The sequence below is a fragment of the Oryzias latipes genome, chromosome 9 (genome assembly GCF_002234675.1).
Source record: "Oryzias latipes chromosome 9, ASM223467v1".
NCBI classification, from domain to species: Eukaryota; Metazoa; Chordata; class Actinopteri; order Beloniformes; family Adrianichthyidae; genus Oryzias; species Oryzias latipes.
The window spans coordinates 13,708,770-13,724,421 of record NC_019867.2 but is presented as its reverse complement, the minus strand read 5'-3'; the positions used below and the strand labels follow the sequence as shown (position 1 = coordinate 13,724,421).

The window sequence follows — 15,652 nt, the reverse complement described above, 5'->3', positions numbered from 1 at the left end:
GAGAACAAGGTTCTGTCGGAATGCTACTACTCAAGTAATCCCACTCAGAGAGGTTACATGCAGACATTGTGGAGTGAATAGATGATTCAAAACCACCGGACCATAACTGAAGTGGCTGATATCAAGAAGTCCTACCAATGGCTAGAAAGGGCTGGCCTGCAGGACAGCACTGAAGCACTAAACCTGGCAGCTCAGGAACAAGCCCTTAGCACCAGAGCGATAGAGGCTCAGATCTACCACACCAGACAAGACCCAAGGTGTAGGCTGTGCAATCCAGCAAATAACTGGCAGGGAAAAAACACATGAAGTTCCACAACCATGTGGCTGGAATAATACACAGGACCTTGTGTGCAGGATATGGAATGACAGAGCTGAGATCCTGTGGGACTCCCAGATCCAGACTGACAGGATGGCGATGGCAAACCAACCAGACATTGTAGTGGTAGATAAAGAAAAGAGGAAAAGACTTTGTGGTGGCTGTGGCATTACAAAGAAATGGCAACATCAAGAAAAAGGAACATGAGAAACTGGAGAACTACTAGGGACTCAGAGAAGAAATGGAGAAAGCCTGGAAAGTGTAGGTGACCGTGGAGCACTCAGGGCAGTAACCCCCAAGCTGGATGAGTGGCTACAACAGATACCTGGAAAGAAACTCAGACATCTCAGTCCAGAAAAGTGCAGTGTTAGGAACAGCTAAGATACTGGGTAGAAACCACTCTCGGAGGGTCAGAGGGGCATTTATTGATTTATTTTATATATACTGTGTTTATGTATATATGTGTATATCTGACGAAAAATAGACTGAAGTAGAAGAAAGATGAAGTATCATGCACCTATAACCCTTATCATAACTCCGTTATTGATCTGTCTACATTTTTTAAACTAAAGAACAAGTGTAGGCCTGCAGTGTTTTAAATAATTATATTGTGAGTTCCAAAGTTTAACAACGATAAAAGAAAAACTCTTTTTTTAAAGTAGTGTGAGCAATGGGCACTTGAAATGCAAACTCTTTCTATGAGATTATCAGAACTGAAAGCAGAAACAGTGCAGCGTGTACCCCACCTGCACCCAACAGTAGCTGTGTTGATTCCTGCAGCTGCATTGATTCAGATTTGTCACACTAATAAAAATTCCAGAACTGCTTCTTATCGGGAAGATCTCTCTGAACCGCCTCTGCAGGAAACTCTTTATCACATGGCCAGTGTGTATAACATTCTCTTTTCAATCAGACTAAAAATCTCTTTTTTTGTCTAAACCAATCAGACTGCCAGCATTTGCCACTCCTTTTTTGCACCATCCTATGGCTTTTCAGGTTTCTACTCACCAATCTTCAACAATGACAAGGTATAACTCCAGAACTTTGCACATTCCAGCGAGCAAATACCTCCTTTGATATAAAATTGAACTACAAGTGGCTGCAGGAGTGCCTGAACATTTTCACTCGATTTAGTGTGGCTTATGGAGAATTTATTTCAAAATTCAACTTTTACTCATACTGATAAAAATTTAAGAGCAAAATAAAACAGAAAACGTAAAAAAATGCACATGTGCCCACCTCTATGACCTTAGATACCAAATTTAAAATACACATTGCTGTAGACACAAACAAAATTCAACATATTTGTTTGTTTCATTGATTTTTCTCTAGAATTTTAATTAAGTGAGAATACTAAAGTTCCCCGCTGTAGCAGATGAAGTATTTGGTCATATTGTTTCGAGCAGAATACGCCCAATGGTTGAAAAATAATAAGATTTAAAAATATCATGTGTGAAGATGCCAATTTAATTTTCTCTCTGAACAATTAAAAAACTAACAGAATGTTATATAGTTACGTAACCAATGGCAAAGATATTGAGAAGCCTTACTGGTTTTTGTTGAATATTGTAAGCATCTGCTTTGGATTTCTGCATAGATAAAGGTGTGAGTGGGAGGAGCACCTTTCTCTTTCCTCATCACTATAAAAGTCTTTCTTGAAAGTGTTCCTGATGTTGCCTGAAGGAGCTGGCAGCTTACACAGACTGTGCCTGCAGCTGGACATATGACAGAGTCACATCAAAATAAGGTTTGTTTATTAAAATCCAGCATGATTTATTGAACCTATTTGTGCTTCATGTAGAAAAAAACCTGTTTATTGAGAAATGCGTCATTAGTGTGGTGAAGTGAATTACTTAAGTCTTAAGACAATGTAAACACTTACAGGATAATTTGTAAGCCTTTGAGTTAAAGTACTCTAATAAGGTCAAAGTTTTAAAACTGTTTAGATTGAAAAAAATGTCTGAAGTAAGTCGGAAGGAAAAGCAGCCATAAAACAAATCATTGCACCTTCATTCCTATTTAAATGTGTCCAGAAAAATCTGTAATTTCTTGGTCTTGTCAAACATTGTGATTCAACACCAGAACTTTGAGATGCATGCGTGTCAGTCAGTTCTGTGATTACATAAAAGATGCCACAGGTTTGAGGAATTCACTTACGTTCATGTGCAAACATCAGAAAACTAAGACAAGACAACTTAACTGCAGCTCCTGTTCTTACTTATGACCTTTGTGTGCACGCATGTTACACTTAGAACAATGAATGAATTTTGGGTTTAATGATTAGCCTTTGCTTTTTGAGAAATGATGAGCAAATAGTAGCTCCAACAGCAAAAACCATTTTAGAATGACTCTCTAAATAACGTTATTTTTCTTGTGCCAAAGAATATCAGCTGCTCCACCTCTGCTCTGTCCTTCAGTGTTTCTGGCCTTCTGTTTGCAGTAAGTTCGTGCTCACTCCTCACTATCTTTTATAATTAACATAGCAAAAAAACAAATAATTCTATTCTGATTATGACTTTAGGAGCTCCAACCTCTGATGGCGCAATCTGATTTAACATTTGAAAAGTCCCAGGAGGGCCAGGCGCAGCCCTCAGGAACAGCTGACTGTCAGCGTGCCAAAGCCTGCCTCCTTAAGGGAGTGTCCTATTTTGCAGGAGACATGAAGGTGTTTGGCAAATGGATGGAAAGTGAGTCAACGTTAAATGATCGATAAATACTGTTACTGGTTCACATGAAACAATGTCAGCAGATAAATTGATCAAAAAAAGGAACAAAACAGGTTTAGGGTTTTAACAGTGATATAAAAGAAGGTAAATTGATGCCTGAAATAATGTAGAAATACAAAGAAGTGTCTTGCAGTTCCTACATGTTTTTGTATAATTCCTTAACGCTTGGCAAACTACCTGAATCAGGTGTGCTCCACTAGTTAGAAGTAGCAAGAAGCTATAGTTTAACACCCTTGAGTTAAGAAATTTAAGAAATATGGCCAACATAAAAAAGTATAAATTACGTTTACTTTAGTGCAATCTCTATCAGTCCTCGGTTTCTTTTGTTGGCAGTCAAGTAACTCATCACCCTCTTTTTGTAGAGCAATTCTTCCTGCTACAGCTTCTTGACTGGGTTTTGCGTGGAGCCTCCCAAGTGATGTTCGTCAACAACCCTTTGAGTGGTCTCCTGATTTTTGCGGGTCTCATCCTGCAGAACTACTGGTGGGCTCTCAATGGATTCGTGGGAACCCTCTTTGCGACTATCTCTGCGCTCATTCTGCAGCAAGACAGGTGCCAATTAAACATGAACTGTATTATAAATGTTTTGATGAACTTTAAGAGAAAACTGACTCAAAGAATTTGTACTTCAGGGGTGCAATAGCCGCTGGGTTGTACGGTTACAATGGCATCCTGGTGGGCTTGCTGATGGCAGTGTTTTCCAATGCAGGAAACTGGTACTGGTGGCTCCTGCTGCCGAACATCTTCCTGTCTATGATGTGGTAAGCACATAAGACATTATAGCAACACATACTGACTTGGTTTATATGTTTAATACAAATCTTGATTGTTATATGCCCTTTATCTCTGGATTTCAGCCCGATTGTATCCAGTGCCCTGGCATCGATCAACAGTCGCTGGGATCTGCCAGTGTTCACGCTGCCCTTCAACATCTTGGTGTGTCTTCACATGGTTGCTACGGGCCACTACAACCACCACTTCCCCCAAGTGCTCATTCAGCCTCGCACAGAGCTCCCTAACATCACCTGGGATGAGCTTGATGTAGCCAAGGTCAGAAACAAGCCAAATTCAGCATTTTTTCCTGCATAACTAACATGTAAAAAAAATCTGTGTTTGGTTAGGTCATAAAAGTCTAACGCACAGCTTTTAGAGAATGCTTGAGCATTTATGAGAATAGTTTTTGATTTTCCTGTTTTTACTTGTGCAGCTGTTCATGTCGATTCCTGTGGGAATTGGCCAGGTCTACGGCTGCGACAACCCTTGGACCGGAGGAATCTTCATCATCTCGCTCTTCATCTCCTCTCCCATCACGTGTGTTCACGCTGTCATGGGATCTGCAGTGGGTATGGTTTCAGGTGAGGACATCATAAAGTATGAAATATGGTTATGTTAGAATCCCCTGCAAATGTTTGTGTCTTTTTAAAATGGGAATTTGGGCTTTTCAGGTCTGGCATTAGCAGCTCCTTTTGGAGACATTTACTTCGGTCTGTGGGGGTACAACTGTGTCCTTGCCTGTATTGCAGTTGGAGGAATGTTTTACGCCCTTACCTGGCAGGTACACTTGCTTGCCATCACATGCGGTGAGTCAACAGCTCAAGAGAGAAAAGATTTATCAAAAACTGCATCTAATCTCCACTAGCTTGTTGTATTTCATGCAACAAAAACAGCAACTCATCTTTACATTTCTCGACTCCTTCTGACTTTTCTGCAGCTTTTTTCTGTGCATACCTCGGCTCAGCCATCGCCAACATCATGTCCACGGTAAATATACATTTTCCCTCCTTACTCCTTACATTTTTGTCTTTAATGAACCATATTGAGTGCAGGCTTTGTTTCTTTCTTTTTTGTGCAGTTTGGTCTACCAGCATGCACATGGCCTTTCTGCCTGTCAGCCCTTACCTTCCTCCTCCTAACTACTGGGACCAACAAGATTTTCAAGCTGCCACTCGCCAAAGTCACCTATCCAGAGAAAAACCTGGCCTTCTACTGGAAGATGAAGAAGGATGAAAAGGCAGAGAAGACTAAGGCAATGAGGAAGGAGCAGGAAGAACAATTAAAAGCCATTGAGAGAGACATGATACTAAATGAGAAAGAAAAAACAAGGTTAGAGCTTGAAAGAATGGAAGAGGGAAGAGTTGAAGGTCAAATTCAGAGGTCATGTGTCGAACAACGAGGACCTGCAGTGGATGGGCTGGTTTCTGACGAGGAGAGGAGTCAAGAAGAGAAAGCTACAGAGGGGATACATGTTGATTTGTTCTGAGGTGTCTTTAAATAAAAATAATCTATGTTTTTGCTTATTAGTATTGGACTTTATATGGCGCTGTATAGCTTTTTATTTCTTTAATAAAAAATAAGAGTTCACTATAAATGTTCGCAACCCCAAAACCTTACCTCTGTTCTTTTGCTCCTAAAGAAAAAGCATTATAAACGTGTTCCATGTGATATTTTTTAGTCTAGGTTACCTTTGTGTGCTCTACCTTTCAACTCTTTTGAAACAAAAACATTCAAAAAATAAGTTAGATCCACTTTTTAAAGTTTTTCACAGATACAACAGAACTTGTATCTGTTTTTTTTCCTTTTTAGTATGAGCATATTGCTTTTGATTTTTACATACACATTTTTTATTTGCATAAAATTTATTTTTTAAAGAATATGATGATATATGTAAATAAAACATCAACTTTTTTTGAATTACCTTTAATAAAAAAACACATATAACTGTGCTTGTGGTCTTCACGTGCCTATTATACAATAATGTCTGTCAAAGAGGAGGAACTTGTGCACACTGCATGACTTGAGGTGAACAATGTAAGACGTCAACACTTCAAGTGTTGTGGTCACACTGCATGCTGTCATGAAGTTTTGGTTTAGCCTTTCTCCTTGGCGTGTGGACTAAATAAAAAAAGCTTCCTCAAATTATTGTAAAACACAAAATCTTTGCGCATGAGTAAAATCCAGAAACAGCTTTTGTTTATACAGAAAATCAGACCCTTAACTATTTCTAGTTTACATATCAGCACAAATAAATTCTTAAATTCTATACATTATATGCATAAACATAGTAACTGCTACAGTAAGTCAAAAAGTTATATTCTTAAAATATAAGTTTACACTTTTTTTTAGCAAATTCCTACAATTAAAACATCTGACTAAATAGTTTTGTGGTTTCATTGTGTGTTTCATCTTACCTATCCTTATTATATTAGCCTTTCGGCTAAGCCTTTTTCCAGATTACACAAGAAGAAAATGATACGATTTGACTAGATAAACCAACACATCTGAGTTGTGGGTTATTATGTTTTTTATTACTGCAATATAGCTGTAAAAAAGCTGCATCTAAGTTTGACCTGTTGCCATAGAGAGAGCACACCAACATTCACCAATAATATTCAACAATATTCCATTCATTTTGGGCGGCAGTAGCTCAGGTGGTTGAGTAGGTCTTCTAATTATCAAAGGGTTGGTGGTTCGATCCCCGTCACCCCATAGTCAACTGTTGTTGTGTCCTTGGGCAAGACACTTTACCCTCCCTGCCTCCAGCATTGCTCCACTGGTGTGTGAATGCATATGAATGTCCCAGTGATGGTCAGAGGGGCCATAGGTGCAAACATGCAGCCACATCAGCAGTTTACCATCACCAAGTATGAATGAGGAGTGAATGAATAATGGACATATTGTAAGCGCTTTGAGTGTCTGTAAAAGCGTAGATAAATCCGGTCCATTATTTTCTTAACCCACCATGTCCCTTTTAGGGTAACGGGGCTGCCAGAGCCTAACCTGGCTACTGTTAGGCAAAGGCAGGGTACACACTGGACTGGTCGTCGCTCTGTCGCAGTGCCACACACCCATACACACTCACAGTCTCACCTAGATACAATTTAGAGTAATCAATCAATCTATCATGCCTGTCTTTGGGCTGTGTGAGGAAGCTGGAGTGCACGGGGAGAACAAGAAAACTCTACAAAGAAAGGTCCCAGCTGGGATTTCAGCCGTGGCCTTTTCGCTATGAGGTGAATGAACTTTCCATTGCACTACCATGCAGCTCTTTTCCTCAAGTTGATTCATTTATTTAGATTCCGAAACTCAGTGTAGTAGTGTTGGTCTATGATTCAGTATGGTAGGGAGTTGCCCTGTGTGTGCTAGATCATAAAGGTTTGTTTACTTGATAAAGACTTAACATTTAAGCAACCTTTATTTACCAGAGAAAGATCCAGAAAAAGAGCATGTCACAAAACAAAACAGTTGAACAATAAAAGCAAGATAAATGAAAAGACATCCTTCCATCCATCTTTAGAACCTGCTGAGTCCCCATCCCCTTAGAAAAATAAGCAAATGTCTTTCCCAGAACAGGAGTTAGTAGAACTGATATTCACTTATAAATGTGCAAAGGTGATCATAAACTTTGCTTTATTGGTTGTTAGAGTTGGTCTTAAATGTTTATATTTCAGATAAGCTTTCTCTATCTTTTTTGAGTTTATGTCTTATTGGATTTTCTGTGACATATTATAATAATCTCAGGTGTTCTAGCTTAAACATCATAATATCTGCTGCTTCCAATAAATAAATAAAAATCACCTCTGTTCCACATTCTGATGTTGTTTGAACTTTTACAGGTCATCTTAACTGTGACTCCCTGAGATGCTGCCAAGTGATTACCTGATTAGATCTGTGCCGATGGCCCGTGGAACCACTGAACCGTGTAAAGTGCCAAGTGATTCATGCTCACAACACAAAACCTAAAGATAAAACCTTTGAAACCTTTTTAACTCAGTCCTTCCAGCAAACTCTTCTCACATCTTTTTCGAGATTTTTTCGTCTCACAACTTTTTGCGTTTTTTCTTTCACCTTAAAGCAAATGGATATTTTTTAAATAGATGAAGTAACTGCTGCTCACTTATCAATTACATCAATGTCACTGGAGAAAAGGCCTCTTACCTTCTCCTGATAAGGATGCTCTCACGATCACTGGGATTCCCTACACAACGTTCACTTTTTTACTAAAAGCACAAAAAAACAAGAATGTCTTTTTAAAAACACGTTTTCCTAGCTTTTTGTTCATTAATTTAAGAGAGGGGTAGGATATATTAATATGACACTTAAAAATGCAAATATACGAGAAAATAGCCTTTTAGGCTAATTTCCATCTTTAGTACCCAGACAGGTTTATGGTCCCAAAGTCGAAAGACAAGTTAAATCCATGAAGAAAAGACAACAGAGAGCAGACAACAACAGATACAGAACAACAAAAATGCAGTTGTAAACATAGTAGCAACAACTACTACTAAAGAAAGCTGTGGGCCATTATATCTGTTTTCAGACTTCAGGCAAAGACAGATATACAACCATCACTTCAAGATTTACTCAGGATCATTAAAGACCCTCTCCAATGAGAAATTGATTTTTTAGTTTTTCTCATGATGGAGGACATATACAAAGAAATTTAGGATTAAAAGGAATTTTATTCAAATCATGATGAAATCGGAGGAGACGAAAAAATGCCCTTTGACTGCTCCTTTCTGATGCATCCACTTTCAGACAAATAGATACATCTTCTTTTTCCTCGCCCAGATGAATAGCTCCAGTATTGCTCACCATTTTTGTTGCACCGATAATGTTAAGTTGGGGTTTTGAGGGGCTGCAAGCTAGCTGGAGAAAGTATAAACAGATGGATAATGCAAGTGGAGGCAGTCCTGCCCACAACTTAGAGACCAATTTGGAATGAACTCCTGCCGCTCTGCAGAAACTATGTCCTAGAAACAACACAGTTTTTTTTGGTGTTTTTTTGGCTAAAAATGACATCATCACAACTAAATGACTACTGGGAACGCTTTTACAATAGATAAAACAGTGATTGGAGTGGAACTTTTATGATTTTCTTGGAAGGAGGATATAAAACAGAATCTTTCCGCATTATGAACTGAAAAGACAGTTTTTGCCCTAATCTCCCTAATTCATTGCTCTAAAATGACCCCAGCTCAGAAGAGGAAGGTGACTTTGCAAAATGTCCTTAGTGCAGGTTCATACTGACCAATGGCTGCTTGTTTCTGACTGATTGATTCTATGGGCAGTAAATAAACTGTTTTAGACATTCATCCTTTTAACATACTACCTAAGATTTATAGATTTGTGAAAACACATGTAGATGATGGAAACCTCACTGATTCTTAACTATTGAAGAAAACATATTGGAATAAAAATTCAAAGCAACTATGATTAGACATGCAGTGCATGACATAAGGAGCATGCTTTTCTGCACTAACATTATGTAACATTTACTATTTTGTGAGATAGAGAATGAAGATACAGGTTCCAGGAAGGACATGACTATGTAAGTATGTCCAACCAGAAGCTTTGTTTATTTTAACTTCAACAGAATGAGCTGAAAAGCTGCAACCTGTCATGTTGCATCATATTGAGGATCAGGATACATTTGTAGTAATTAAGTACTTTCAGCTAAGTTATGCTAAAGTTGAGTTTGTGAAATGTCAGAGGGAATCCAGAGTGTTCTAGTTGAACATGCTTCAGAAAACCTTTTTGGAACATTAAATGGTGCAAGGATGATTAAAGTTTTCACATTTTACTTTGATTATTAGGATCAGATATAACACGTCATGAAAACAATTGCTTTTTGCTTTCTAAAAGTCCATTAAAATAAAGATCTCTTTGAACACCAGGAGTGTTATTTCATCTAGATAGGAAAAAGGATTTTGCACTGGTCATCTCAATCACCTAAGTGTTCAGTCATTGCAGAACACACACACACATTTTTATCATGAATAAAGCAGCCCAGCGTGTCAAGTGCACAGAAGTTTCTGGAAAGCTACGCTGCAGGGTTGTGGAATGAGCACATGAAGTATCTGCCATCTCCTTCCTCGTGTTAAATCCGTCATAATTTATCAAGAAAATTCATCAGCATTCAGATCTGATGCTAGACTTACGAAAGCATAAACACGTGATAATCCAGGTCATCTTGCCATTGAACAAGTGTGACGAGTTTATTCTCTTTGTTCCGATCCTTTATTTCTCTGTTTGGCAGTTTACTGAGCAGAGTTACTTGTCCTATAAGCATTGGTGAGAGTGAGAAAGAGAAGTGTGAGTACATCTTTAGGCGAACATGAGTATATCTTAAGAAGATCTCCTGATCTATGCATGTTTAAGTGGTTTCACTTCAGCTTTTGTTTGCATTCTGAGGAACCTCATTTTTTAAGGACATCCATTCATCTTCTATTCCTGCTTGGTCCTGTCATGGGGTTGCTGAACTTAATCCCAGCTGGTCCATTGGCTGAGCCACACTCACACAACTTGAAATCACTGATCAGTACTTTTTTTTTGACTGTAGGAGGAAGTCGAGTGTCCAGAGAACCCACACATGCACTGGAGGAAAATGCAATCAGATAGGACCCACCCAGGACCTTCTTCCTGTCAGACAATAGTGCTAACAACCACACGAGAACAAACCCCTAATTAGACATTTGATGGTTTCATTTTTTATTTTTTTATTTTCAATTTGTTAAACTTTCCAGACACATATAAACAGATGTTACAACATATTTCTGCACTGATGCTTTCATTTTGACGTCGTGGAAGACCTGTGAATTAGGAACCTCTGCATAGCTGCAGTGCACAGACACTGAAAAGGTCTGATGATGAATGTTCAAAAATGTTGAACATTGCACCTTTTACCTCTTAAAAAAGATGTCTGCATGCTTGGAAATTACATTTTCGGTTATATTACCAAAGTAGTTTATTTTGCCTAGCTGTGGCCCTGTGTCATCAAGTGTAAAGGGTTAGCTCAGATATTAGCTCGGGTCTTAAGAGGTTAATCACACACCATAGTCACACAAAGGCAGCTAAACAACTCCCCGCGGGCGGTTCAGCCCAATTAACTCACCTATTCTGCGTCCTACTTAAGAACCAGGTGTGCGGCCTATGCCCTCTTCATCCATTTCCTCATTTCCTCCTTGGCTTCCACCTGTGAGCTCCGTTAGGGGTAGTTTTATACCTGAAGTTTTTTCTATGGAGATCTTGTTTTATTGTATCTGAATGGAGCTTTATGCTAAACTAAAAGAAAATATTGAGGATAAAGCTTTCTCTACTGCATGAGTTGTCTGACTGAAATGCAGTTAATAATATGTATGAAGAGAAACGTGACCGGGACTGTCATGTGTAGTCGTATAATTATCTGATTATTTAATTCATGTACTATTTACCCTGAAATGTCTTCAATCCTGCTTTGGAAAATCTTTCTTAGCCCTACAGCAGGGTAAACCTGAGCACAAAATAGCCCAGCTTTTTTTTATATTTTTATTTTTTTTATTTGTCCTGTCCAACAGCTGAGCAAACAGATAAGAGCTGAAGGCCTCTTGTGCTGGATATATTTTAGAACAAAGCTACATGTTACCATTGTTCTAAAGGGTAAAGCCGATTCTTAATTATCTTTATCCAAGAGTCCAAGAGCATGAAGAGCTCAACTTCAAACAGGTGACAGACTATTTCCATGCAGCTCCAACCGTTTTAATATTTCTTTTCACTCTGTGCTGTTTTTTTTTCACAGATTAAGAAAATAGTTACCTTTCCATCTTAACTATGACCTAATTATTAAAACATAACATTTTACCAAACAACACCATATTGGAAATAGTCATACAATTTTTTAAATCTCTGTAAAGTACTGCTGTGTTTAAAAGCAGGAAGTTATATTTTTCATTATTCCTATGATTTAGAATTCAAATATATTTTTAATTTGTGTTGGCTGTCAAACTTTAACTTCTTTTTGGTTAGATTTTTAAAAACACTATTGCTGCCAAACTAGGGGGTGTTTTCCGTACTCTTTCATCATTAGCGTGTTTGCTCTTACAATATATAACCTTTAACATTTCTAGAAGGTTCTTTAACATTTAAGATAGAACAGACAGATAACTTCACTTTGATTACATAACTGTGAATGTGTCGGCCAGATATGATCCGCTGCTAAATCACAATACATCGTGATGCTTTCATAGCCCTAGTGTAGATGAGGAGCTTTCTTTAGAGTAATACATAATGTCTTCCTGTTCAGCCATCTTGCTCACGGCAAGGTGAACTAAAACAATACTGCAGGTGTCAGGTGAGCAGACGTTTCTGGAAAGCTACTCTTTGGAATTTTTGGAATGAGCAGTTGACTTATCTGTCATCTCCTTCCTCGTGTCAAACCTTTCATGAACAAGAATATTCACTGGCGTTCAGATCTGATTGCTTGCATTTCATGTGAACATCCAGGTCACCTGAACTTTTCACAAGTGGAACAAGTTTATTTTTCCATGTTTAACATCATGATAAAAAATATGACAACCTCTACAACACAGGGTAACGTGTTTTATCTTAATCTTTAAGATTTTGCATCAAGTCAGATACAAACATTTACAGAAATGTATCTAAGTCAGGGTTTTTCAACCTTTTTTGAGCCAAGGTTCACTTTTTAAAAATAAAAATCCCCAGGCACAACACTAACCAAAAATGTTAAAAAAAGAAAAGAAAAATAAACTCTGTTGCTTTGACAATTTTTAGTAATTCTTATCAAAGCATCTTCAATCATAATTATAAAGAAAAAAGTATCTTATTATCCTTAATATTTCTCCCTACTCAGTGTGACACCTAGGCTTGTTTGAAAGAACAGGATTGATTTCAATGGTAAATGTTTTTTTTACCAATTTGGTGAAACTGAACAACTTCTAATGGCACACCTGACCACCTCTCAGGGCACACCAGTGCACTGCAGAAAACTGTCAGAAAAACACTGATACAAGTATTTTGCCTCTTCTTGTCCAGCTGTTAATTACCTCAACAGGCTGGATGGCGGATGACCGGCCTCCATGAACCTTTTTTTTTCTGTTGAAAAGTCGCTTCCTTTATTTTTGTCTCTGTTTAGTTGTGGGGTTTGAAGAATATATAACCCATAAAGCTGGTTCAGAAGCGTGGAGATTCTGGATATACTTTCCTGAACCAACTTTGCATGATAGGCAAACATCGAAATGGGAATTTTGTGGTGACACTGAGACAATAGAATAATAATGAGTATGCAGGACAATAGATAATATTCAAAGAACAAATAGGAGAATTGAAGACATCCTCTGGACTCTGTGTGAATTTTATATGTTATTTCAGAGAAAAACAAAGTTGCCAAGGAAAGTTTAGGTGGTAGGAAGGGAAGACAAACAGTTTAGGGACAAAAAAAACATCCCCATTCACACTTCAGACTGGTTGGAGGCAGTAATGCACTAAAAAACTGTTTGCCAGCTGCCAATAAACAACAGGGGAAGAGAAGGTTCTGGTTCTGCACAGAAGGTGGCAGACATTCAGCTTAAATGTAGGTTGCCACCCATTAATTAAACCCAAAGGAAGAAGTTGAAGTTGTGGGGTTTGATAACATTTCTACATTGCTGCAGAAGCATAAATCTGGGATTCATAAGAATGTTGAGACTAAACTTGCTTTTGAAATTAGCAAATTTGCCTGGTGTTCCTTGTGATTCCAGACACACATAACCAGATGTGACGACACATTTGCACATGTTGCTAGCTCATGCCGTAAAATCAATCATCTACGGCCTGCAACACTTTCTAAGAACTGTGTGTAAAATTGCTTGATTGTGATTGGCCAAAAACGAGGGCCGCCACTTCCAGGACAAGTGGAAAGTGGCATATTTTTTTGTTGAAACACAATACAACTGTCTGCCTAATGCGCCAAGAGACCGTGGCTGTTGTTTAGGAATCCATTATCAAGAGACATTATCAAACAAGACATGTTAACTCGTTTGGTAATGTAAACAAAGCTGCAACATATAGCGAGATTATCTTCTAAACAGGCTTTTATTATTATTATGATTATTACTAAGTGCATGTTCGCTTATAGTTTTTTAAATCTGTGCGACCGGTGCGTTTTTTTTGGCCGAATTGACCCAGAAGAAGGGTTAGGAATAGGTTAATACGTGCTAACAACATTTAGCCGTGGATGAACCTTTACTGGAATTACATCAGCCTTTATTTTGTCTGGACCCGACTGGTAACACAAATTCACACGATTACTTGCATGGTTTCTCAGGACTGTTCCTTCAAAAGCCGCCTCCACCCGTCCTCTGTCTGGAGATACAAATCTCCCAGGAGACACGGTTCTTCTGAGTCCGGTAGCCCACTCACGCAGAGCAGCCGGACGGACTGCGGTCCGAAACCTCCTCTGTTGCGCACACCGTAACACCAAAGCAGCCTCCCCTGCTTGTAAACACAAAGCCATGAGTCAATGTGTTCGCGCTCTCGGCTGCACAACAGTACGTGCACAATTGATTATTCTGTGGGCATGGTTTGAAAAATCCGTGTGCAGGATTCTCAGATCTTTAATTTTTTTGTAACCAGTGGCACCTGGAGGGCTCCGTAAGACAGACTTTTTATTTCTATTCTTTTACTTCTAGTCTTTAAATGTGGACTTCACAGTCATTCTAAAATGTATTTTGATGTGTTTGTGTTCTATGTGAAGAAATAAAAATACCAATGCAATAAAATTGTTCAATAAACTGTTCATAAGCATTTAATCTTACTAAAATAGTTACTGATTGCAGGCTGAATGCTTGGCCCAAAAACACGGTTTCATCTCACCAAATCTGGCTGTCTTTGCAAAAGGTTTGGACACTCCTGTCTTAAGCCCCCCTCAGGGGCTTAAGACTTTTGGTTTTCCAGTCACGCCTTCAGTGACACAACTGTGTATGGTTTACAGGTGTATTTAAAGATGCTTGTGAGGGAGCTGTGTACTTTTTCCTATGACCTTTAGGGTATGGATGTTTACACACTCTTTGTGAATAATTTTTATCTTTAAGTGTGGAAAGCAATGCACCAGAGTGCCACACCTATTGTCATCCTTGTTTGGCAGTCATTTGGTACTGGTCCAGTGGGGTTTTCTGCACAAAGGGGGGAAGAAATTGGTCAAGTGGAACTGACCAAATTTGTGTTGTGACAACTAGTTTTAAATTAATTACTTCTCTTGAAATACATTGAGTCCTTTCAATCAGTTGGGAAATGTTCATTTTACAAGCTGCCACCAGTAGAGTATTTCACTTTTTTGTTGAGTTTGATTTGGTAATTGAGATCAGACATTTTCATGTTTTTTTTAAGGGTTTAGTTGCATGTTACCCACTGAAGATGGTGGAAGATAACCAGATACTGCAGCATGGTAAAGGTCGACTGAGTGATTCTTCTTTACTTTGACCAGACTAATTCTTTGAATCCTTAACTTTAAAGGTTTGCACAAGATGGACTCAAATTTGGAGACAACCTCTTCATGTTGGGTTGTGTCATGTCCCTGGCGCTTTGCTGGTGCTGGGCCACCAGTCAATGAGCTTAATTGGCTGCACCTTGTAAAGAACCCAAACTGGCTGGTGTGGCCTTCACTGACCTTTTCTGCTGTATTCAGATCACTGGTTTTTCTGTCTTTTAATTTGGGTTTTCTTAATTTTTGCTTTGACTCTTTCTTCTGTGTGGTTTTCTGTGAGCTGTAAAGTTTTTCCAACTGTTTGTGTATTTAGAAAATGTATTTAATAGGAGTCTATAAAATTGAAGATGTTGAAATATTAAAAAAAACAAATAT

At 38.5% G+C, this 15,652-nt stretch overlaps 1 protein-coding gene across 1 annotated transcript; it reads left to right on the top strand.

Moving 5' to 3' along the window:
• The first annotated feature begins 1,984 nt into the window (after window positions 1-1,984).
• Window positions 1,985-5,339, top strand: LOC101162453 (urea transporter 2). Its single transcript, XM_004072624.3, has 10 exons — window positions 1,985-2,063; window positions 2,699-2,755; window positions 2,838-3,003; window positions 3,405-3,594; window positions 3,675-3,803; window positions 3,900-4,092; window positions 4,250-4,397; window positions 4,488-4,622; window positions 4,754-4,803; window positions 4,895-5,339. The coding sequence occupies exons 1-10, from the start codon at window positions 2,040-2,042 to the stop codon at window positions 5,300-5,302; spliced, it is 1,500 nt and encodes a 499-aa protein (XP_004072672.2). The 5' UTR covers window positions 1,985-2,039; the 3' UTR covers window positions 5,303-5,339.
• Window positions 5,340-15,652: the final 10,313 nt, after the last annotated feature.

Coding starts and splice junctions, on each gene's coding strand:
- LOC101162453 (XM_004072624.3), top strand. CDS start 2,040: ATGACAGAGTCACATCAAAATAAG. Junction 2,756..2,837: donor TTTCTGGCCTTCTGTTTGCA/GTAAGTTCGTGC, acceptor TTATGACTTTAG/GAGCTCCAACCTCTGATGGC. Junction 3,004..3,404: donor GTTTGGCAAATGGATGGAAA/GTGAGTCAACGT, acceptor CTCTTTTTGTAG/AGCAATTCTTCCTGCTACAG.